Source organism: Monopterus albus, unplaced genomic scaffold (assembly GCF_001952655.1).
Source record: "Monopterus albus unplaced genomic scaffold, M_albus_1.0 scaffold30.1, whole genome shotgun sequence".
Taxonomy (NCBI): Eukaryota; Metazoa; Chordata; class Actinopteri; order Synbranchiformes; family Synbranchidae; genus Monopterus; species Monopterus albus.
This window is the reverse complement of record NW_018127910.1, coordinates 630,993-655,565: the sequence shown is the minus strand read 5'-3', so window position 1 is coordinate 655,565 and position 24,573 is coordinate 630,993. Positions and strand designations below refer to the sequence as shown.

General features: G+C 39.6%; 2 protein-coding genes across 4 annotated transcripts in view; one reads left to right on the top strand and one right to left on the bottom strand.

Annotated features, from left to right (window-relative positions):
- Positions 1–107: 107 nt before the first annotated feature.
- On the bottom strand, positions 108–2,628 carry sp9 (sp9 transcription factor). The gene is made up of 2 exons (XM_020596500.1): positions 2,486–2,628; positions 108–1,951 (listed from the first exon to the last, which is right to left on the bottom strand). The coding sequence occupies exons 1-2, from the start codon at positions 2,504–2,506 to the stop codon at positions 653–655; spliced, it is 1,320 nt and encodes a 439-aa protein (XP_020452156.1). The 5' UTR covers positions 2,507–2,628; the 3' UTR covers positions 108–652.
- A 77-nt stretch (positions 2,629–2,705) lies between these two features.
- Positions 2,706–24,573, top strand: part of LOC109958117 (obg-like ATPase 1) — a 45,112-nt gene continuing 23,244 nt past the window's right edge. For 2 of the 3 annotated variants that reach the window (XM_020596497.1, XM_020596499.1), the window contains exons 1-5: positions 2,706–2,824; positions 2,897–2,930; positions 6,103–6,194; positions 10,722–10,865; positions 12,374–12,501. In XM_020596497.1, coding sequence (XP_020452153.1) covers positions 2,715–2,824; positions 2,897–2,930; positions 6,103–6,194; positions 10,722–10,865; positions 12,374–12,501 — 508 coding nt within the window. In that variant the 5' untranslated portion in view covers positions 2,706–2,714. Of the gene's footprint in view, positions 2,825–2,896; positions 2,931–5,372; positions 5,981–6,102; positions 6,195–10,721; positions 10,866–12,373; positions 12,502–24,573 lie in introns of those variants that run through there. The other variant, XM_020596498.1, reaches the window with a different exon arrangement.

Sequence of the window (24,573 nt, the reverse complement as noted above, 5' to 3'; positions counted from 1 at the left end):
CACTCAGGTTTGAAAATACATTTCTAAATAGATTTGTTTTTTTCAAATTTAAAGCCAAACACAAAATAATTATTAAAAAAAAAACCATAAAATCTACATCACACAATTACAGCCTTTTTTGAGATGTTTTAATTACGATAAAATGAAAGTCTTATACGTGTGACTTTATACAGGTAAACATTTATATATAGATATTTTTAGCAAAGAAATAAAATGGTTAACCAAAGTTGAAAAAAGCTGTGTACATACATATCCACAAAGTGCGTCGAAAGTAAACTCCCTGATTTCCAGGATACCAACACGAGTAAAACAATCATAGCCTAACATTTACATTAAAATAACACATAGCTGAATCGTCAATATACAAGATGTAACTCACGTTGTCCAACCAAAGTTCAACACGTTTGGCGCACCCTCAGCATCCATGTCATTTTCGAATTGTCCCTAAAAATCTCCAAAGGCCTACAGCAAATCACTGTGGTTTCTTCAGGTGGATTTACGAATGAAATACTTGTTACGCCTGTGGAGAATATATTTGTTAGTCTTTGCCATCGCTTCTTGAAATATTTTCTCCTTTATTGTCTGTCAAATAAGACCCGTTTTCAATGCTGTGCAGGTTTGAATGTGGTTTGATTTGGGCTGTGTGGCCTCATTAGGGCTCGTCGTGAGGAGACGGATCCTTAACCGTGATTCTGGGATTCACCCCCTCCAAAATAAGTTCTGGGGACTCGGACCTCGGCGTCTCCAGGTTACTGGTGTCGGTGTCACTGTCGCTTCCCTTTTTGCCTCCACCCCCGGCCGTGTGCGTTTTGATGTGCTTGCTCAAATGGTCACTCCGCATAAAGCGCTTGTTACACACCGGACAAGCAAACCTTTTCTCGCCGGTGTGGGTGCGAAGGTGTCTCTGGAGCTCATCGGACCGAGTGAACCTTTTGCCACAGAAAAGCCAGTTGCAGACAAAAGGCCGCTCGCCGGTGTGCCACCTCAAATGCGCTTTGAGGTGAGATGTCTTTCCATACACTTTACCACAGCCGGGAATGTGGCAGCTGTGGAGTCCCTTTCTCCTCAGGCTGGCCCCGGCGGGTCCCAGCCGCTCAGCCTCCTGGCAGTTCGGACAATCACATGTTGCTCTCCCGGAGTACCGCCTGGACGACCTCGAGGAGCTACTTATTCCTGAACTGCCCCCAGAAATCATGGCGTTAGCGGCAGAAGCGTCTGTGTAAGTGGGGATGACTGTTTTGAACCCGTCCTGTGTTAACAGGTGCTGACTGGTGGACAGTAGATGAGACGCAGAAGGGCTGATTCCCGTGGAGCTAAACGCCGAGTGGGTCAGCGAGGAGAAGTCCGGGTTGTAGCCACCCAGCTGGGAGTGGATAGCCTGGGGCGTTCCGGAATGCAGCGAGGTCTGAAGGGTGCTTGCAGGATTTTGGACATCGAGCCACGACCCGGGATTAGTGTGGACATCCCACCACGAGGACGCTCCGTTGGCCACATCGCCAGAAATTGTTGAATGGAACCCGGACTTGTACCATGACTCGTATGGATGCGCCATCCCCACTCGTGGGTACAGAGTCTCTGCTGATGTGTGGACTTTGGAGATAAAAGCTGACTGTCCAGACTCTTGAGATGTGACGCTGGCTGAGTTGGAAAACAGACCGCTGTACTCTGTGGAAAACGCAGACGAGGTCGGGGAGGTGGAGGCTAAGCAAAAGGCGCTGTTGCCCGTGCCACTGGTCGGTGTTAGTCCTGTCGATGCGCGGCTTGTTGCTACTGTGAAACCGGGCAGACTGGATCCCAAGTTACAGCTGGAGGAGGATCTTTTCCACGGGTGAAATCCACCTTTTGAGAAAGCGCTGGAGTCAGGTAAAGTTGTAAGAGGACTGGTGTTGCCAATTTTGTTGCAAGTTGCAGCCAGCATAGCTAGAGGTGTAGTTCCAAACCGTGGCTCTTCCTGAAAAATACACAAAAAGTTGGACTTAAGACAAGAAAAAAAAAAACTAATCTGTCCAACCCGGATAACTGGAAAGCACACGCCTGATTGTCGCCACTTTTACGAGCTAATTAAAACAACTATTAAAAGCATAATCTGAGGTGAAATAAATGTTTTAACAATTGTATTTCATGAACAATGAAGTACCGTAAGGTAATACCGATTACATTTTTACAATCTTTCTGAAAATTTTAATTTGCAGATATCAACTGCGAATATAGGCAGAAGAAAATATTAACACACGACAAAGTTTTATCAGCGCAGTTTTGATTATGATGTTGCCAAGCTTTGTCAACATGTAGCTCTTTACTTTTAATAACAGGCTCATAACTACCGAGAGAAGTCAAGTACTGGTAACCTAAACGATACTGTAGTAAATCAGTACTGCAAACATGAAAACATGCGTGTTTACGAACACAGTAAAGACTTTTTGTTGCAGAAGAAAGAAGTAACTTTACGCACAACGTATGCGCAGAAATCCAAATTCAAACTCACCCCAAGTATAGACGTAGCCATATCCAGGGTCTGTGCTGTGATGTGAGTGTTCGCGATTGCACTGCTGTACGGCTCCAAATTGACTCAGACTCACCGTGTTTGACTCAGGTCACACGGTTTCTCTCTTGGCTCGCAGCTCCCAACACTACCTAGTTGTAGAGAGCGTGTTCTTTGAAGTACAGCTGGCGAGGACGCGCAGCCAATCTAATAGCTGCATTCGTGGCTAGGGATGAAGTCAGCCAATGAGAGACCCGAGCGCAGACAGAAACACCGAAAACCTCGCCGTCAATCATCTGTTTGTGCAGCCTCTGCTCAGACTGTCATACAAGACACGATTTGGTATGTTTTTAATGCATACAGTTATTTTTATGTATTCTCACTCACACGGTGGCTTCATGTTTCCTTTCATAGCAGAATTCGAGTTCACGCGTCAGTTCTCCACCAGGTAAGCTTTTCACTCATTTTAAAAGCGTCTGTGGTTTGTGGTGACACTCTCCTCTGTGCAGCTCAGATTTCCTCTCTGATTTTCAATATTCATATCATGCGCAACACGTCATTGAGAAATTGTTGCTATTTAAGTCCAGCGCCCTGAACAATTTGAGAGACGCTGTTGTTGCTGATGACTTTATCAAAACAGTCCACAGCCTGTGCGCGCTGCTGTGCGTTAGGCACGGCGCAGGTGATTCGCGGGAAAACAGCGGATTTTCTATGCCCAGTTTTATTTGTAAGCCTTTGTTTTGCTATAAGAAAACCACAGATGGATGAAATTTAGCCAAACAGGCCTGGCAGCTCCGACTCTGCTTCTCTAACCGCGGTTAGATTGTTTACGACCCGTCTGAATGAAACCACTTGTCTTTGAATACCTGGAGAAAAACAGATTGTAGCTGATAAAATATCGCCTACGGTTTGTTTACCCATGAGCCAAAAAATTTTAAACCCACTCGTGTCTGTGCTCGTGCGTGCGTTCGCGCGCGGCCGTGCCGTAAGCGCTTCTCCCCCCCCGCTTACTTGTTGGGGGTGCGCAGGTGAGGGGTTAATTAAAAATGACAGCTTGCTTTATCAGAGCGTGTAGTAGATCTGTTTTAAAAGACAAGGATTTTTATAGGCGGGGGGGAAAGTTTCAACAGCCAGGGGTGTGTGGTGTAAGGCCGCCAGTCATCTCCATTAGAGCCTTTCCACTGGAGCCACGGTGCCTGTCTTGTAGCTGAGAAATAAAATCTCATCACACTTGTAATTAAATTGTGGACAATTAAGAGGATGCCGCGTTTCTCCAGTTTCCCCAAACTCGCCACCATTGTTAGCCTATTTGTATATTTCTTTTCTTTTAGTGTTACAATTCAAAAAGCCAATATTCCATAGTTTGTTAAAATGCTCAGGAATAATGACATAATGTAAAATTGACCTGCTCTGAAGTGAATCATCATCCCTTTAAAAGTTAAAGCAATTTTCCAGAGAAAGGCTTGACCGAAAGATGTGCATTACACTATTCAAAACGGGCAAATAATGTTCCATTATAGAGCATGAATACTGTCAGTCAACACAGGCGCAATTTGTTCAAATAGTCTTTTTTGCTTAAAAAAAAAAACACCTTTAGAAGGGTGACTAAAAATCAGTCTCATCAGATACTGAGCGCAGCCAAGAAAATGGAATCATTTTTGCAATCATGACAATTTGGCAGAGTGATGTTAACAGTATTAAACGCCTGTTTTACATAAACAAAGTTGATTGTTGCTAAAGTAGTTCAATTAATTTGAGCGATACATGAAAATGAACGCAGAATGTAAGCGTATATTTCATCTTTTAAGTTCACCATGTTTTTAAATAAAACCCTGGCTTCATTTTGTTTTTTGGTTTCAAATTAACATTGGAGAGATATTACATTCTTTGGTCCGTTTGATTCTTTGCACATCTCATAACAGGGAGCAGTGTGAAATAATGATGTTTCCAAGTCAAAGAAAACTGCACAGGACTCGCAGAATCTCAGTGCTTTGTACAACCCGCTTACATTTATTTGTAAGGAAGTTTTATTTGTCATATTAATCTAGAATAATAAAAAAGTAATTTTTCAGGGGATGTTTACTTGAGACAAAAGGGGAGAACATGATCTTGCCTTGTCATTCAAGTGCGATTTTTGAGTTGAATCTGTAATTCTGGACTCCATTCGTGAGCACTTCTCTGTGGCAATTAGGAGCCTATTACAAGCCATTAGATTGATCAATGTACCTTAAACAATGGGAATGATTTATTTGGTCGAACAAAACGCTCTGCATCTATTGTGATGAGTCTAAGTGGGGGTGCACCCATCAACAAAAGATAAATGATTAATTCAGACCTATTCATTTAAATTCTTTCTACAAAGCCTTTAGCTTCACTTGCCTCAAATCCAGATTATTAGAGCCTCGTTTTCTGCATGTTAAACTAGACAGGCTGCTGGATTGGGCAATGGGGTTTTTTTTGGCTGTGCCCCTGTGTGCTTTAATTTGTATTTCTGCTGAGGGAAGTTTATTTGAGGACATTTAACTAATTGTTGTAATTTTGTGTGCTCATGCAGCTACACCTGTTTCTCTCAAAGGGGGTTGGAGGAAAAGTACGGGTGCAAGGATGTTAGACTTTATGTCTGTGCTGCTGAAGCTGTGCATTGTCTGAAGACTACACTTGTATCAGAGGACACTTATAGGATTATTTAACAAAAAAAAACATGGGCACATGTAGGAAAATGTGTCAGTTACCTTTTGTACTGATATTTTGGGTTGCGATTTTACCTTGTAAAATAGAAAGACGGTGCTAAAGGCGGTATTTATTCCTCTTTGTTTTGGTGTGGGCGGCTCTAAATGACAACGTCTGCGCCTCACCTGCTGTTTCCTGTGAGTTTGTTTTGTTACTTGCAGTTTAAGGTTGCCAGGTCTTTATTTATTTTGGTGGCAGGTAAACCGAGGCCACAGCAATGACACCGAATCGACATGCTTTAAAGTGCAGTGTGAATTAAATGGCTCGACAATGAGGATGTAGTGATGTAGGAAGTGATTAAGCTATAAAACAAGGAGACAAGCCAAAAATGCTCAGACTTGTCAGTACAGAGGTTCAACTCGTGGATGTCTTCAGTTATACAAACGATGATGCTTCAAATGTTAATACGAAACTGGCAGGTGTTGTCGAACCTCTGATAAAGATTAACTACGGTTTCAATGCCCACTTTTCAGCTAACATCTCTCTGTAGATTGATCTTAGCAGCTCATCAGTCTGCATCAATAGTATCTACAGCTAAATGTGGACGTATGGGTCAGCTTGCCAGCTCACAGTGTCAACTTTCACTTCCACAGGCTGCATGCTCTATTTTGAGCACGGGGGTGGGGGGTGCAGTTGAAGTGTAGTTGACTGGTTACATTTGAGGACATGCTTAGCCCATTTTCCGTCAATGAATTTGCTTTTCTCCGAGTTGATAAGCTGTTGTGGAAGTCAGCAAAGCCCTGAGCGTGAGAAATGGCTCCAAAGAAGGTGCGTTTTGTTAAGGAATAGCTCCGTTCAAAAAAAAAAAAAAAAAAAGAAGCATGCATTGTAGATTATGTAATGGCAAGTGCTCGTTCTGACTGCAGACATCTCCACCTTGACTTTACTAGGGAAAGGGAGACGATGCACTAAAGCCAGCACCGCTGATTGGAAGGTTTGGCACCTCATTGAAAATAGGAATCGTCGGCCTGCCCAATGTTGGGTAAGTAAAAGGTTTTATATAGATACTTTGGCCTTTACCGAACACACTCCATATCTGAGCTATATTTGCCTTCTGTGATGCCATAAATATAAATGCATGTAAGTCTGGATGTAAACCCAGTACAGCAGAATGCACGACTAAAGAGTGGAATAAAATGTAAGGGAATGTGTACATTTAAATATACAGACAGTTCCTTAACAACCAGACTACTGCTCCTGAGGCTGTGACCTTTGTGGAACCACTAACAGTGGCTCAGATCCAGCAACAGTGTTTCATCTTTCTTCCCATGTCTCCTAACTTTCTTTTTGTCTAAATAAAAGGGTGTGAGTTGCTTTTTAAAAACTCTTCAACCATTACTTCTTACAGCAGATAAGTGTTATGATTGAACATAAACCAATCAAAACAAATGGCTTATATGTAATAGTTAAAGCCCTGATCTTTTTACAATATGTATTATGAATATGTAGTATGTATTCTTTTACAACAGTGTGTTTTCAGTTCAAGAAAATATTAAATTCTAGGTGACTGATGAGTTTGCCACGATACATCTATATTTCTGTCATCTGTTCATTTTAAACTCATCTTAGCGATCACTGGTAAATGGTCACGTCACACCATGAACGACTCACCACAAAATCACTGGAAAAGTCACACTGTAGAACTACCAACAGTCACTATCACCTTCATATATCAGGCAATTTAGATTTCTCAGACCACCTAACCTGTGGCTTTAGACTGTGCAGGAACATGAGAGATAACCCGCATCACAAAGTGAACAAGCAGACACAGTATTTGCAGTGCTTATTGTACCAGTGACCCACTTTGCAGGCCAGCCCCTACTGTAGATACAACAAAGGAGGGGAGAAGGAGGCTGCTTGTATTATGCAAGCTGTGAAGATGTGTTTGAAGAATTTACTGTGTTTGCTGAGTTTACTGTGAGCAGCTAGTGGTTGATTTAAAAGTTGGTACTTGGACAGTGTGTCTTCCTGAGGTGTTCTTGTCAGTATGTTGATGTAATCAAACACAATGAATGAATGTGAAGGGTGAAAATGTACGAGGTAGTGACAAGAGAATGGAGCACTTACTGTCAAAAAGACAGGGTTGTATGAATGGTATTTTTACGAGTTTGAGCATTTTTCTTACGTACAAACCTGGAGAGTCAAAGAGTGCTCGAGTCTCCAACCTGTTTTTCTGCCAGAGGGTTTTATTGGTGAAGTGGACAACCTGACAAGACTCTGCACTGCAGTGTACTGTGTGTTAGGAGGCTGGCATGCTGTCTGCACATCAAACCTGGTCAGACAAATCTACCTTGTCAGTGATGTTGCTGGAGGTCTACCAAGTCCTCCAGCAACATCACTGACAGAGCATAATCACAGAGCAGACTGACTTTCATGCAGCTCCCTTTGAGCTACAGGAAGAGCTGTGGTGATACAGCTGTTCAGCTGACAGGTTCTCATCATTTTGAAGTTCCTCACATTTATTTTAAAGTCATTTTTAACAGAACTGTTGTTTTCAAGCAGCATAGAAAGTTTTTAAGACGTGAAAACTGCAGGGTTTGGAGGGACCGTTAAGGCCCATAATGTCCAGATACTATCCAGAAGCTGAATCTGTGAACTCGAAGCTTCAGATATTGTTTCAGTTAAACTGAAGCAGACAGACTGAGGGTATTTTTCATGGGACTTATTTCATTATATATTTAGGATATTGATCATGGAAAATAAACTCTCCATGGATTCAGTTTTCAGTCTGTGCTTCTTCACATATAGTGTACCAAAGCTGTTTTGCCAGATTTTTATTGCACAAAGATCTTGCCAGTATCCAGTGTTTTCATTTCCTATACTGCAGTGACACCACAATTTCTTCCTGGTATAAGAAGTAATAATAATTGAGGTTGTGGGCTGCCATACCACATTTGTGTCAAAGCACAACTTCTCAACCACCCAATGGTTTCTTTGTGAATGAACTGTTCAGATGCCAGCCTGCTGTTTGCTGGGTGTAACCACTTTACACACATTTGGGAAACTTGAGAGGGTATAGTCCTACACTTAGAGCCACACCTGCTCTATTAACTGTCACCCTCCTGCTTATAGGCACAAAAAAAGTTTAGTCACTGTACAGTATACACTGTACATGGCCTAAGTGCCTTCAGCTCGAAATTAATTTGAGAGAGATCCACATGAGTAGCGTTCTTTCACCTAGTGCATCGGCTCGGTGTGCCTCATCAACTCATCACACACTGCTGTCCCATGCAGTCTTTTGACATACAATACATACTTAAATTAAGAAGTTAATGTGAACAAATAATCTAAACACCTTATACCTTGTGAATCTGTGAAACCAATTTACTGCTGTCTCTTTAATAAGTTAATATTTTATTCTGTTCCTAAAGAGATTTTAAATAGTTTACTTTTTGTAAACCTGAAACAACACATACGAAAGCAAAACTGGGCCTGATTTAACAGACAAACACAATTTGTATGATATTTTTACATAAACTATGCAAAGGTTGTTTTTTTTTATATACAAGTGTTCATTTATCTCGAGTGGATAGATGTGAGCTCAGGGAAACAATCTAACAGTGTCATCAAGAGACTGATTTAGGCAGCTTGTATGAGAATAACCGAGATGATTGAGATTAGCAGGGCATTCAAGCAGAAAAACAAAGAATCCAACATCCTTATTCAGGCTAGCAGAGCAACTAGGGATCCACCGTTTTGCATGTGGACTATTAACAACCATAACAAAGGTAATTTATTAGAAACATGGTTTCTAATGGCATGGTTGTTTACTTAAAACATTAGGTTACTAACATGTCATATCATTGTCTTACAGGTTGCCTTATGACTCTTTTGAAGAAAATAATATATGTAGGAACATGTGTATAGCTATAACTAGAAAGAAATTTGCAAAATCACACCTTTCTGCTGTGTGTGCATTTACTCTGCAGTTGCCTTCTTCCTCGCCCTTCTGCTCTTCTGTCTTAACTTGGTATTTAGTGCTTCATTTTCCAAAGGAAAGGCCTCTCTTAACCGCCTACTTCCTGGTATAAGGCTGGAAAGGTTTAACTATAGCTGCAGACTTAATGAACTGATGTGAAGCGAAGCACCTTCATTAATCAAGAGGGCCTGATTGTTCCACTTAATATTACTCAATCAACCCAGGAAATACAAATGTTAGAAAGTGATGGTTACGTGTTTTTGGCTGGGACACATTTCTGCTTTTTCCAGGACATATGGATCAATCCGTTCATTGAACATGTTGACTCTGATTAATTAATCAAGCTAAAAAGACACAGCAGGCTGTAACAAAGAAGTGAAAGGAATCTGTCACTGTTTGTATTTGGAAACCAGTGAAATGTTAGTCACTTGTATAGTTTATAACAGAGCTGTTAATAAATAGAGAATGGGAAGTTGGCATCACATGGTGTTGAATTTTTGGGTAAATGCGTCATGTTTGGAGCATCATGCCCACGATCCATCATAGATATATACACTACATACATCTATAAGCTAATTTAAAAAAATAAATACTATCTCATACAGCAGCGGATGCTTCAGCTATGTCCAAATGTCCACTTTAGTGTTCAGTTTGAGCACAGACAGGACAGAAATGGATTCATCTGCAGTGTGTTATCTGCCAGCAGCTGCTAGCTAGCATTAGCTCCTGAACCGAGAGCTCAGATTGTCTTTGAAACTTTTATCTGGACACTGATCGCTGGGGTTTTAAATTGAAAAACTAGATTTGTGAATTAACAAAGTAATCTTAACTCCACTTACTAGCTCTCTTTGGTGCACAGTTTTCATCAACAGGTGGGAAAGCAGTGGTCTAATTTCTGGTTGAACATTTCTAAGTAAGTTAATAATTTGCTAAGTAGGTAATTTTCTGTATAATTGTTTATAATGCTAAGTCATCTTTACACCTGACAATGGTTGTGGTGTTACTGTAGGTAGTTATTCTTTCTTTTGAAAATTTTTTTACCTCAAGGTGACCCCAAAAAAGTCTTCAAGTATGTTAGAGAAACAATCCAGCTATATATAAGGAATTAATGCACGCACTTTAGCAATCACAAGCAATTTCATGCTTATAGGACTTAGCAAATAATCATTTCAATGTGAAGCACTGAGGTAGAGGACAAAGATGGAAACTCCTGGATTATAGTTAACTGCCATGCCGTTATTGCTCTGACACTTGCCACTGTCTGTAGATTCTGAAGTACACTTGAGCTGCTTGTGCCATAGAAAATAAATCTCTCTGTGATCACAACATGGAGCAACATGTGGCTGATCCTGTTCAACAGCTGAGATCCATCTGAAATGTAATTCACCCCCCCCAATTCTCTACACAGTTGAACTATAATGGAATTATTTGACCTTGTAATTGGTATATTAATGTATTTTGCATAATTTTGTGTTCAAATATTCAGTCACTTAGAATAACCCTTTCCTTCTTGCACAGATTAGAAATGTTTCAGGATCATTCTATCAACACTGTTAGGTGGATGGACCTCACTGCTGTTTTTATTTTCAGGAAGTCAACCTTTTTCAACGTGTTGACAAAGAGTCAGGCTGCAGCTGAAAATTTCCCCTTCTGCACCATTGACCCAAATGAAAGCAGAGTGCCCATTCCAGATGAACGCTATGATTTCCTCTGCCAGTTTCACAAACCTGCCAGGTATGGGGTCTCATCATTCACATATTATTCACACTTCAGATCTGTAGTGTCTGGCGGTCTCCTTGCTATAGGCATGAGAAAACATATAACAATGTTGTTGACATGTAGCTGCAACTTCTGTATGATGTATGATTGCTGCTCTACTCCAAGGCTCTCTGATGCATCTGAACCTCCAACACCTGAGTTATCATACACATTTATAGAGGCTGTTAAAGCTGGTTGAATTCATATTGCTGTGCTATACTGACACATTATTCACAGGAAATCTCTTTTAACTGACAAGAGCTGGTATGTTGAATAGCTCAGAACGTTTCAGTACATGAATTTCAGTGACCATAACTAAGCTCCTGCTTTTCAAAGAGCACTGTAAATCTCACTAGCACATTTGTACTCAGTTGTGTCCTGTGTTGTATATGCTCAAAACTGTTAGTTAAACACATGGAAAACTGATTCCACTGCTATTCATAAATAACTACGCCAATATCCATACAAATAAAACACCTGTGTGAAAAGTGCAATGCAGTTTTACAGCTCTGTAATACTTGTGTACCCTGTTTACCTTAAGGATAAAGCTGGTGATAATGCATATATTTCTTATTGTACACAAATCCCATCAAAAGACCAAAACATCATTGAACTGATTCAAGTGTTTCCAGTGTATACAGTACATAGTCTTGTATAGCTTACACATGTGTGTCACAGACATCCAGTGATGGTCATGACCTACAAAAAACTGATTAGTGGATCAAATATGTACCAATCCTCCTTACTAAACAGTCCTCAATTATTAATGTTTGAATGATACTGTTTAAAAAAATACAATGCTCAGTCATTATTATTATTAGTAGTAGTAGTAGTGTTGTTGTTGTTACAAAACAATATATTATATTGTATATTATAACAATATATATAGATTTATCTCTTCATTAGAAACCAGCTGGCTTGGGGCTGCATGCCACAGTGTGTGGCATACAGTGAAATAGTGAAATCTCACATCTTGACAGACAGACTAATCCATTGTTGGTTTTGGTCTTTTCATTGGATTCGCTGGCACAGAGAGTTGTTTGATTGTAATGGAATTACACTACACTTCAGAATCAGAATGTGCTCTATTGGCCAGGTGTGTCAGACACATGAGGAATTTGACTCTGGTACATCAGCTCTCAATGTGTATATACATATCCCCATGCAACGGGCAAGTAAACAGTAAACCAGCATAAGGCTGTGTAATATAACAAAATAATACTTATGGACATGCAATATAGTCATACCACTTCACATTATTATGCAATTCAATAACATCATAGCCTATAACTTCAAAGAAACATTATGATTGGCACCACTTTAACACAAAACAAGCCACACAGTTTTCATATGGGTATAATTTTTTAACAATACTGTTATATTGAATTGCAGCACAAACCAATGCAAAGTAGAATTGTATTAAAAGGGGACTGATGTTTTTATAAATAGCTGACCATTTTTAACTTTTGCTTCTTGGCTTGCAGCAAAATCCCAGCGTTCCTTAATGTTGTCGACATTGCTGGCCTAGTGAAAGGTGCTCATGCTGGCCAAGGCCTGGGAAACGCTTTCCTGTCACATATCAGCGCCTGTGATGGCATCTTCCACCTGACACGTGAGTCAGAGGTTGAGTCTTGCTTTACCTCTTTGGATTTCATCTCATCAACAAATCACATTAAAGCACTCAGTTGGCAGTCTATTAGGTACAGATATGCAGTCTAAGGCCATGTTCACACTGCTTTTCAAAGGTGTGAAAAAGCGCATCTCTCTGTGGGGGATTGTGTTCACCTCAGCTGGTACCAGCATCGCAGGGGACCCTAGCAAAATAATGCAACCCCGTGCTGTGAGAAAGCTGGACCTAGTTCAGCTTGTATGCCCACAGGAAGAATACACTTTTCTTTACCTTGTTAGCATGAGCATTCACTGCTATTCACTGTTGAATTTGGGCCACATGTAACACACCACAATGACATGACATTAGGAGTGGATGTTAAGCGGTGGTAGAATTGGTGCTAAGGTAGAGTAGTCTACATTAGTAGCATGGCTAACCAAAACACAATGGAAACTCCCAGGCTGGAAATGTGAATGAGGTCACTAAGGTTGACTCGTCCCAACGTGGCCGTATCATGTAGGCCTACACCCACCGCACTCCCACTGCATCCCCTCACCCCCTGACCAACGCAGCCCTGTGCACAGCAGGCAGTTAAATTTTTACTGGATCAGTCTGAATGCCGGCTTAATGCGGGTGTACCTAATAACCTGCCAACTGAGTGTATAGTATCTAGTAGTTTATATACAGTAGCTAAAGCCATTCCATTGACAATATTTTGTTGTGTTAAAAGACTCCGCCACCAGCTTTTTATTAAAGTAGAGGCCTTAGTTCTGCTATAGCTTTGCTAGCAGGATGTCTTGTGTGGTGGGTGCCAAGGTCAACATAACAGTCAGAATTAATGAAGTCAGACCAGAAATCAAAATCACAGAAATAAGAAGTGAAAGGATCTGCGCCTGGTTTAGGCTCCACACCATACATATCATATCCTGAGGTTTGGAAACATTGCACGACTGAAGACGAAGCACCATCTATTATTGTAATATAATGCCTAATGCCACTGTTGATTAAGTCTGGGTACAGTAGAGGTAAGTAAGTTATTAATAAACATGAGAATGAAGGTCTACTTTTCTTTTCCCTTCCCCTTTTCCCCAAATATTTTTGTAACACTTTTAAAAATGACAAACAACTTAATGTTTTACTAGTGCCAATACCACAGTAAAAATAATTACAAAATGTTGATAATGATAACTGTAGAAATAATATTAAAAATGATGCTGTATATTTGGAATAATTAGAAATACTGCCTTCTGTTATTTTTTGGATATATAGATGTGTTAGCTATGTATGTCCCTCACTAAGGAAGCCCTTCAAATCACTTTCCCTCTGCCTCAAGCTCTTCTGTGTTTCTGACATGGTCTTTGTCCTACACAATTAAAGTGTTACATGCTAGAATAATTCAAATTATACAGCAACTGAAATGAATGCAGAGGCTCTTTTAAAAATAGCTGTATTTGTATACTGATTGTATGTTGTTATTGACTTTGCCTCAGTGTGAAAGGAGCTTTGATTAGGGAACCGGTGGTGATAGAAAGGGTTAAGATTAAGGCCATTTTCTTATATTGTTCCTAAGTTGTCTTTGTGTATCACTGACAACTGTATTACTTCTGTTCCAGTGCAGTTTCTGAATAACTTTTCGTTGTGATAACGCTATAGTTTGTGAGAAGTTAATGAGGAAGACCACCCTCTGTAAGACTTAGCAATGATTTACAGAGTGAACAAGACATTTAGGTGAGAGGAACTTTGGTCAGGTCAGGTTTTATTGAAACAGTAAGTTTGCTGCTATTCTGTATCAATTTAATGTCCATGATGTGAGCTACAGTACTTGTGGACTGTATATGTTATTATATACATTATTATGAACATGGTTAAAAAACACCCACCCTTCCTTTGATATGGACCAAAGATCCTCACCCAAAACCAATTCTTTTGTTCCTACTCGCACAAAGATGACAAACATCCACAACAATCGGAAACAGGCCGATCGAAAGCCTGTTCTCTGTGTGTGTTTACATCTGTCTACTCTGGCATGCCATTGTTTTCAGTCTCGTGAAGTCCTTGGAAACAATGTGCTATGTTTCACAAGTTACCCATTAAACATAGCTGTTTTGTAATTATATCTATCTGGTGTCAGACAGACTGCAGTGCTAAAGCCACTACTCTTATATAGCTTGATTATATGGTTACGGGGAATCACACTTCTCCATGTCTAGGGTAGTATGTTTTTTTTTCTTCTTCTTTTTGTCTGTGATTTAGTAGAAGCATTTATAAAGACACTACAAAGAGATGAACAGTCTCAGTAACATGAAACAGCTCAGTGTCGTCGTGTGATTGTTAGTGCCAACTGAGGACACCAGCAATTGTCCTGATTTTTTATGATCTTTTGTTCCCTACATTGGATTTTACAGTTCTTTGTTTAGCAGTTGCCAAATGTGTGTAGAGAGGTTTTACCAAGACATGAATGTGGAAAGAGTCTACTTTTTCCAGAGAAGCAGTCTAACTGCATTTTCTTCTTGATGTCTGGTCACAAAATTCCCACTGTAGTTAACAAAATATGAATATTTTCCAACAGCGGATTTACTTTCAACAAGTACCTTTCAAAACTATTAAGGCACAGGATTACATCCTGAAAGCGGATTCTATTGAATGCCTGGTGTTCCCCGGTCTCATAACCAAATAGTTTTTAGGCTAAGTGCTCCCAGAGCTGCTGCAGTGACTGGAACGTGGCTAGATGCTCACTGTCTGAGACAAGACACAGACATGTTCTACTTCATCTGCTCTTCTGTGCCCTGCTAGCAGCTCTGCCAGCTCACCTGGCCTTATTCCCAGATGTTTGGTTTCCAGCAATTAGGTGTGTGAATGCTCACACAGTGTCCCCCTTCCATCACTGTGGGAAACCTCTATAGTTCACTTATAATGAAGACTTATTTACGGCTGCATGACACACAGTAAGAATTTAGCCTTAAGATACTGCTGTAAGAGCACATTTAATCCTAAGGGACTGGCTGTGGTTGTGGGTAGCCAACTGGAAAGTAGCTGTTATTTTTGGCGTAGCTTCTTTTCACACTGTGATATTCATGCTTTCAGCACCTGAACTCCTGGTTAAGTTGAGGTTCTTTCCCCCCCTCCTCTGCTGCAGGAAAGTCCTTCGATGTTATACAATAATGGTAATTGTGTTTAGGACAAATAGTTGATCTATTACACGAGACCTTTGCAGTAGAGTAGGACAAATGTTACTTAACTGTGTCCTTTGTAGATCTGAAACATCTAGTCTGTTAATTAACTAGTTGATGGACAAAAAAACAAGCTGCTAATTTGATAACTGGTTAAATGTTTAAGGATTTTTTTCAAGAAAAAAGGCAAAACACTTGTGATCGGCATTTTTCAATATCTTGTGATGTTTTATCAACTAAACAATTAATTGATTAAGTGAAGAACAACTGGCAGATTGATCATGAAAACAGTCCAGTCCAGTTTGTAACCATTTGTTATATATCATGCCCTGAATGCCTTCTTGTGTCAATCACACAGTATGTGAGTTTTTGTTGTTGTTGCTTGTTTGTTTGTTTTTCCCTGAATACTACAGCTAGTGACATCCATGTGTAATGAAATAGCTTGACCATTTCAGAAATATGCATATTTGCTGTCTTGCTGAGTGCAAGATCAGAAAATCGATAACTCCTTTCTTAAGTGTGAGGGAAGGATCAGCAGGCACTTAGCTGAGGAATATGGATCAGATCCGGACTAAATTTGGTCTGGTGATAGACATTGCCACTCTACGTATGTATGTCAAATTTCAAATGACTTTGATGACTTTTGAAGGAGATATGGCATTTTTGGCATTGTGGTCCACGTGTTGAAGTGTCCTTGGGCAAGACAGTGAACCCCCAAGTTGGGGGCCACAGATGGCTGCCTCGGTTCTGTACCGGAAACAAATTCCTTGTGTGTGTAACATACTTGGCCAAATAAAGGTGATTATGATTATCCTATTTTTAATTTTGCCCCATGTTAAAGATAGGTATTTTGGTGATTTTCATTTTTTGTGACCTTGACTTTTGGCTTTTTTCAGCTAAAATCTAATCACTTCTAGGGCTGGTCCCCACCGATGTCTGTACCAAGCATGATGATCCATCCACCCATTTGTCTGTAACCCTCCTAACCAGCAAACACACACACAGAACCAAAAACATAACCTCCTTAGCAGAAGTAAACAGTCATTTATACACTTTGTTTCTGACACGATTAAACAAACAAGATGCAACATGTTAATTAGTGAGCTTTAGAGGTGCAGCCGGGGGGGGGGGGGGGTTTTTTTTGGACATTAGCTGTTTCCTCCTTGTTCTAAACGAGCTAAGCTAATTGGTTCACGTCTTATGTTCAGTCTGCAGTTTTGGATGCCAGGAAAACACTAGCACTAAAACACCATGGTTGACAAACTGTTCACCAAATGTACTACACAACAATATTAGATGAACAGTGAGCTAAAGCTATGACAGTATTCATGATTGTGCATTGTAGTTCTTTTGTTATCACCATCACATAATTCCTCTTTTTTTTTAAGGACTTAGCCCCTTATGTAAACGTATGAAAGGTCCAATCCCTACTTTATTATCATATAGATTAAATATATATTCACATAAAGTATATCATTTAGAAGTCTGACCTATAAATGAGGAAATAATAATTTCTGTATTTTATTGCATAATTGCAAATAGGCCTGTTTTGTGTTTACAAATATTATTAATGTAAAGGAATATGAATCTTAAAGTGTTAACAATTTAGATATAGTTGCTGTCTGGGGTTAGTTTGTGTACTCAAAGACCCGCCAAACATGTTGGGAGCATCACCAGGAGCTACATACGTAATATGGTCAAATTAAAGCATCAGTAGACAACAAATCGGCACTTGTGCCTCTCAAGCAATAGGTCCTATTTACTCACCTCAAAAGTTTTCACTATTTAGAGATGTTCAGTATCCTCAGTGACTTCCACATGAATCATTGCTAACTGTAGAATATCTAAATTTGACACTAAGGACTGATCAAATTGAATTGAACCTGGCTATAACTTTTCTGAATCTAGTAGGACATTGTATTTGTGTTTAGCTAATTGTTTAGCTAATGCATCATTTGAACATCAGCCCAGATAAACTGCTTAAAGGGAGCAAATCAAATTGAATATTTAGTTTCAAGCAGTAAGAGCAAACTGGATTGACTATTCAGACAGAGATGATTTATGGCCAGCCTTCCTCCTCACTGATGCCAGTAATGGCTGGTTTCCAGGAATTGTGCCTTATCACTCACCAACTTACAAATTCTCAAACTTGACAAACATCCAAATACCTTAGCCGGCTCAGTGGCTTCCATGCATGTGACTATCTAAGCATGTCAGGTAGTGAGTGAATTTGTCAGCTGTTCATTTGCTGACTAAGTTCGCAATATTGATGTAGTAATAAATTACGGTCTTCCATTTTCTATATTAATAGCATTTAATCATCATCAGTCAATTCAATTCAATCATTTTCAACAATCTCCACACGGAGACTAAAACCAACTGTGAATTACCTCTACTTACAGTTAATGTCTGTCAGTTTCCAACCTGGATCAGCTTATTTGTTTGTGCCATAGACCTCTGATGCTGTTCAAAAACTATTAAAAATACATCACTGAAACACACCACTGCAATGAGTGACACAATTCTTTATTACAAAGCACAAGAGCTGCATATTTGTAAAAAAAAATGTTGCCCCAAAAGCTCAAAATAACCATAACTCGTCTGAAGTACATACGTGGGATCTCAATGCGAGCCCTCTGCTTTGTTTACAGTCTGCTAGCTCCTTTCATGGTGATCTAGCACCTGCAGAACTGAGACAAATGGTAACAATGGTAGTTATTAAAATTTTGATTTTATTTTTGCTGAAAGTGGCAGATACTGTAAGTGGTTTAAGTATATTAATGCAACAGGTGATGTAATAGTGCTATATAAAGAGCTGAGTCAACTAATGGTGAAAGCATGTAGACATCATTTAAAGCCCAAATTTACAAAGATGTAACTATCCATCCATCCATCCATCCATCCATCCATCCATTTTCCTCCGCTTATCCGGGACCGGGTCGCGGGGGCAGCAGTCTAAGCAAAGATGCCCAGACTTCCCTCTCTCCAGACACTTCCTCCAGCTCCTCCAGGGGAATGCCGGAGTCCAAAGCTCTGACAAATGGTACACCACGAGGGATTTACTGGCTGCAATGCCAAATAATAGACACACTTTCTTCTGATTCTATTACATGTTGCACCTCTTTACATTTAGATAACTACAAATATCAGACTTCACTTTTAGTTGGAGGTTTGTAAAAAAAATGGGGGCCACAGATGGCTGCCTCGGTTCTGTACCGGAAACAAATTCCTTGTGTGTGTAACATACTTGGCCAAATAAAGGTGATTATGATTATCCTATTTTTAATTTTGCCCCATGTTAAAGATAGGTATTTTGGTGATTTTCATTTTTTGTGACCTTGACTTTTGGCTTTTTTCAGCTAAAATCTAATCACTTCTAGGGCTGGTCCCCACCGATGTCTGTACCAAGCATGATGATCCATCCACCCATTTGTCTGTAACCCTCCTAACCAGCAAACACACACACAGAACCAAAAACATAACCTCCTTAGCAGAAGTAAACAGTCATTTATACACTTTGTTTCTGACACGATTAAACAAACAAGATGCAACATGTTAATTAGTGAGCTCCAACAGGACAACGTCGTCTGCAAAAAGCAGAGACGAGATCCTGTGGTCCCCAAACCGGACTCCCTCTGGCCCCTGGCTGCGCCTAGAAATTCTGTCCATAAAAATAATGAACAGAACCGGTGACAAGTAACTGAATGTATTTTATTAAACCTCTATACTTTGGTGTTACGCTTCCTAATGGTCATAGCTACATTTATGCATTTATGTCATACTGCAGGTTTAGTTTTCCTCCTTATTAAGACATTTCTAATGTCTCTGTATGCAGTTCAAAGGATATGACTGTTCTGGATTTTTTTAACCAAATCTCATGAAAAGAATAAACCAAACATGTTATTCAGCTTAATACTTTCACGACTAAATTCTTTCAAGTTAAGCCAGTGTTTTTTTGTATGGCTCTATATCACATATCATAATTTTGCCTCAAAGATTTTTATAATCTGTACAGCACCTGTCCTTAGACTCTCAAGGAAAAACACTCCCAGTTAACCCTTTAATATCCAAAGGGTTGTTCCTAGGATCAAGTAGCATCTCTTTAAAAATATGGAAGTACACATCACTGTCTAGTGATGGTACTGTAGTTTAATACTCTGTTCTCATTAGATTAGCATTAACAACATTTTTTCTAAACAAATATTTCCATTAACAAATCACTCTCATACTATATTAATCTATTATCAATGATATGTCTTTGAACAGTAATTATTGTAATAACAGTATTTAATATATAGTATATAATTGTATATTAACACAAAACAACAGGATTTCAGAGCCTGTATGAAACACTGTTTTCTGCTAAGGTACCATCAACCAGGTACCAATAACTATAATTTTAATCAGGCAAGTACTTCTGATGAAAATGAAATGAGATTATCAAAGAGGAAACAAATGTTGAGGTGTTAGATAAGGGCAAAGGAAAGTGATGAATTTGCACAAATGTTTTCTTGGGTCTGTGTTAATGTGATGGATTCAGTGCAGAAAATCTTTTTATTGCTGATTTATTTGCTTTTAACAATAACAAAATACAACAAAACACTAAGGTTCAAATTGGCCTTTAGTAATTATTGTCATGGGTGCTGTCACACTCTTACAGATGCTGGGTTAACTGTGGCACATCAGATTTCCTCATACTGTTTCTTTTTTTAATGTCTTTTTATATTAGTGCATGATACACTAAAAGATATTTAGTAGATAAGAAGCATAGGACCCACTTCCTACATCGTGCTTGGACTAAAATTCACTTTGTTCTGGACGTGTCAGCTGTGTCCTAGCACCTGTCTTCCTCATATGTTTTGTTATTCCTGAGTAAAAATAGACATGTTGCATAATAAATGCATCAGAAAAATAGGCTGCCCTGTGCTGTGCTGAATGTTCTTCTTTGTTTAAGTTAGGCATTGATTTAAACAATTCTGCGATTCTTAAATCTCGATCATTAGGCTGTGGGGCTCATCTTTGTTTTGTGTGTTTTCGGGCTGTCTTGAGGTGCTGTCACAGCATTTAAATGAGCATTTTGCTTCAGTGAGAATGAAGAGTTTTTGTCAGCCTCCACTCATCATGGATGATTAGAGCAAAATGTCTACCCATCTTGACTGGAGATCACCACAGCTCCAGATAACATGCCCAGTGATTGAAGGTCGCAATATTTTGAATTCTAATGGGGCTGCAAGATGAATTGCCTGAAATAGACTGTAGAATCTTCCTGCTTCCTCTTCATGCCCCCCCTTGCCTGTCCGCTGTGAAAAGAACCACTGGGAATGGCAAGGCCCGATGATCATAGAATTATTGGATGGTGATTCTAAACCCTTCAAAGAGGAGTTGCTATGGAGATCTCGTTCCAAACTGTGAAATGATTCACCTTTGAAAGGCTGGAGGGCCTGAAAGCTGAACACATCATTGTTCAGGTGGCGGTTGGTTAGGAAATTGCTGGTGCCTGTGCAATCAGTAGCACTATAGTAGTTAAGGATCTAAAAAGGTTTGTTCTCTGAATGATGTGGGACAACAGTGGTGTGCATATGGTGGTTCCTTTCAATCAAGGCACTCTCCTGCTTCGTGGTTTAACAAAATAAATGGAATAACAGAGGTTAAGATAATGATAAGGGGATTAACACTGTTTTCTGTTCATGCCAGAGTTCATGAAAACTGAAGTCTCTCTTATAGATTAACTTTTCAGCTCCACTCAGATCAGGCTTGTCTGAACAGCTTTCGCCTACATGGTGTGGTTTTTTTTCCAGTGATATCAAATGTGGTGGAAAGGCGCACCATTAATTCTCAGTTTGGTGTGAGACATTGCAGCTGACAGTAGATTACACTGGAACTGGAGACGCCTTGTTAGGTACTGATAGTCATACTATCAAGCACTGTGATTTCACTGTGAACTATTTTGAATGATGGGATCATGTAGAAAACATGAGTGTATCTCTGAAGGGCTCAAACCCACCATTTTCTGATGCCTAACTGCTTTTTAGCAGCCGATGTATTTGCCATAATTGACATATGCAAAGAAACAAGGCTGAATATGCCACAAACTCTGTTACAGAGGCAGTGTAGTACAAATTGCTGCCAATTTCATGTATCCTAAAATGAATGTCAAGAAGAAGATTCCCTGAATGAACATAAATATCCTTGTGTGCATTGCCAGTGTTTTTATACTGGGAAGACTTCCATAATGTGTTACTCCTAACAGACTCATAAAATAGCTTTTACTGCGCTGAATGCCAGGAGAATTGCAGCATTGAGTTTGCATGAACATTTTAAAAGCAGTACGAGGAATGCAAGTTCTTTAGATGTGCTCTTACCCATCTTGCATGTGAAAACATGCACAGGAAGTTAGGAGTCAATGAATACTGTAATTTACCTGAATTATGTTGACCACATATCTTCTCAGGTAGCAACATCAGAAGAAGCAACTCAATCAGTATTGATGCTGACGACTCAGATGACTGCCTTGTCTATGGAGCTGACAGAAAAGTAATGATAGCTGGAGTTTGTATGGTGTTTTTGAGTGTTAAACCTGTGCAAACTGAAAATTGAGAGCTCATTTAAAAAAGGCTTATGCCCCTTCAGTTCTTCAATTATTTGTTAATAAGTGGATTGCAGGAAAGTCTGCATAATGGGCTTAATGTAAAAAACATTAACAAAATAAATTGTATGTATCTGCTTTTTCTTCCAAAATGTTTTACATTTTTGAAATGTCAGTTCATTGAGTTTTAGCCTTCTGCAGTTCCACTGTAAGCCCATAATTTTACAGAGCTTAGCCTGATTCCTAATCAGGCCATTGAGCACCACTCACCCTCTGGAGACTAATCCTTTTGTTCTGTCAATAAAGGAGCACCTGTTAATAGTGTCTTCAGAACATACACTAAGACATGAAGCAGTAAAATGTAAAATGTGAGACAGACCTGACTCCTGAAACAGGGCCTTTCCACCCTCTTTATTCTGTGTTGTGTGTTTTTACTGTCTTGCATGTAGCTTTGTGTGGCACCACAGCCCAGTCTTCACAGAGCCCTACCCAGACCCACTTGTTAAAGGACTAATTGTGCAGATTGCCCCCTCAGATTTCTTGCCTCTCTTTCACCTTGTGCATTTGTTCTCTAGCTCTAAGCCTTGAATGGGACAGCAGTAGATGTGAATGTTAAATTAGGCGAAATTAATTAAAGCAAATTACTTTGATATATGTGGTAGTCAGCGGAGAGTGTCAGCTGATGACTAAATAGTGAGCGATCAGCTGCTCCTGCTCGTTATCAGCTTTTTAGAAGGATATATAACAATGGTTAGAAACTGCTGATTACTTATTTAAGAAAGTAAGTTTTTTTTTTTTAATGATTGCGCATATAGTCATTTCTGTTGCTTTCATTAACAGTGATTTATAACAATCATGAATGGTTTATTAACCAGGCAAACCTTTTAAAACCTCTGTGCCTAATCATATGATGTCAACTATAGATTCGTATGCATTTTACATTTGAGACAATGCGTCAAAACTTTACATTGTAATAGTTTATAATGTATGCATATTCTTGTGGCTAACAAAATGATTACATTGCATTATATTTTCTGAGTTTATGCAGGCACAATAGCAAATTTTCATTCCAATCAGTGCTGAACAGGGAGCTGGTAAATTGGAGCAGCAAAACAATAATTCCACTGATTAGCCCCTTTCTGTGTGGTGTAAGTGAACTGTTTATACTGTGGAGTACCTCTGCAAGAGGAGAGGAACCAAAACAGCCTGATTAGGCAAAGAGTAATTGGATAAGTTCATTTCACCATGAGGACAACGCACAGGATGACAGCTTGCACAAAAGTCTACAGCTTCTGTTGACTTGCATGGTAATAGAACCAGTGGCAAATGACTTCTGGTTGTCTGTCATTTTGTTGTCGAGCTGTGCTGCTTAGATGCAACTGATGAGTGGTGTTAAACTGTCAAATTTAGTGTAGTTTAGTTTCATGGAAAATCAGGTGTTTATCCCTCCTTAACTCAATAGAAAGATAGTGCATGGGGAGTTTACTGTATATTGGTTCGGATTACAATTTAGTGTCCCATCTAATTTAAAAATATTCAGTACTGGTATCAGAGGCACTGGTTCTTGAACAAGATTAAGAGTATACAAACATGCTGTGAGGCTGTGCTCAGACACAGCGTTGTTTGGAGCTGTACGCTAACATCAGCATGCTAACAAACACATGGCAATGTTAATACGCTGATGTGTAGCAGGTACAATGTTTACAGTGTAGCATGTGTGTACCATATTGTATGGCAATATATCTAACAGTTGTTAAGATATTACACATAAATCATAAACGCCAAACTTGTGGTGGTGCTAGAGGGGACATCGGTGCATAATTATTCATTAAAATTCATCCTCTGGGGACCATGAATGTCTGTATATGGTTCATGTAATAGTAGTGGCTGAGGTACTTAAATCTGGGCCAGCGTTTCCATCTATAAAGCTAGGTCGCTAATGTTGCTGGCATCTCTTATAAAATTTGTGTTCACAACCAGGCCATTCATTTTATTAGTAGAGTTGCAGGGGACTTCATACAGGATGCAGCTCTGCAAAGGTTTGCCTGAATCTCAGGTATGCTGTTGTCCATCATGACAACTATGGATCATCAATATTTTCTACATGTGTCACTGTTCGAACTTGCTAAGAATTGACTTGACAGCTTTGTGATCACCGTGGTGATGTTATTATCCTGCAGGGCCTCGACTGTCGGCAATCCTTCAAACACTCAGGTGTCAACACATGCATATAGATTATTGATAACATTTAGTGACTCCACCATGCACATTCCAGACATAGTGTCCTTCAACACAGCAGTACTTAAAGCTAAGTCATCA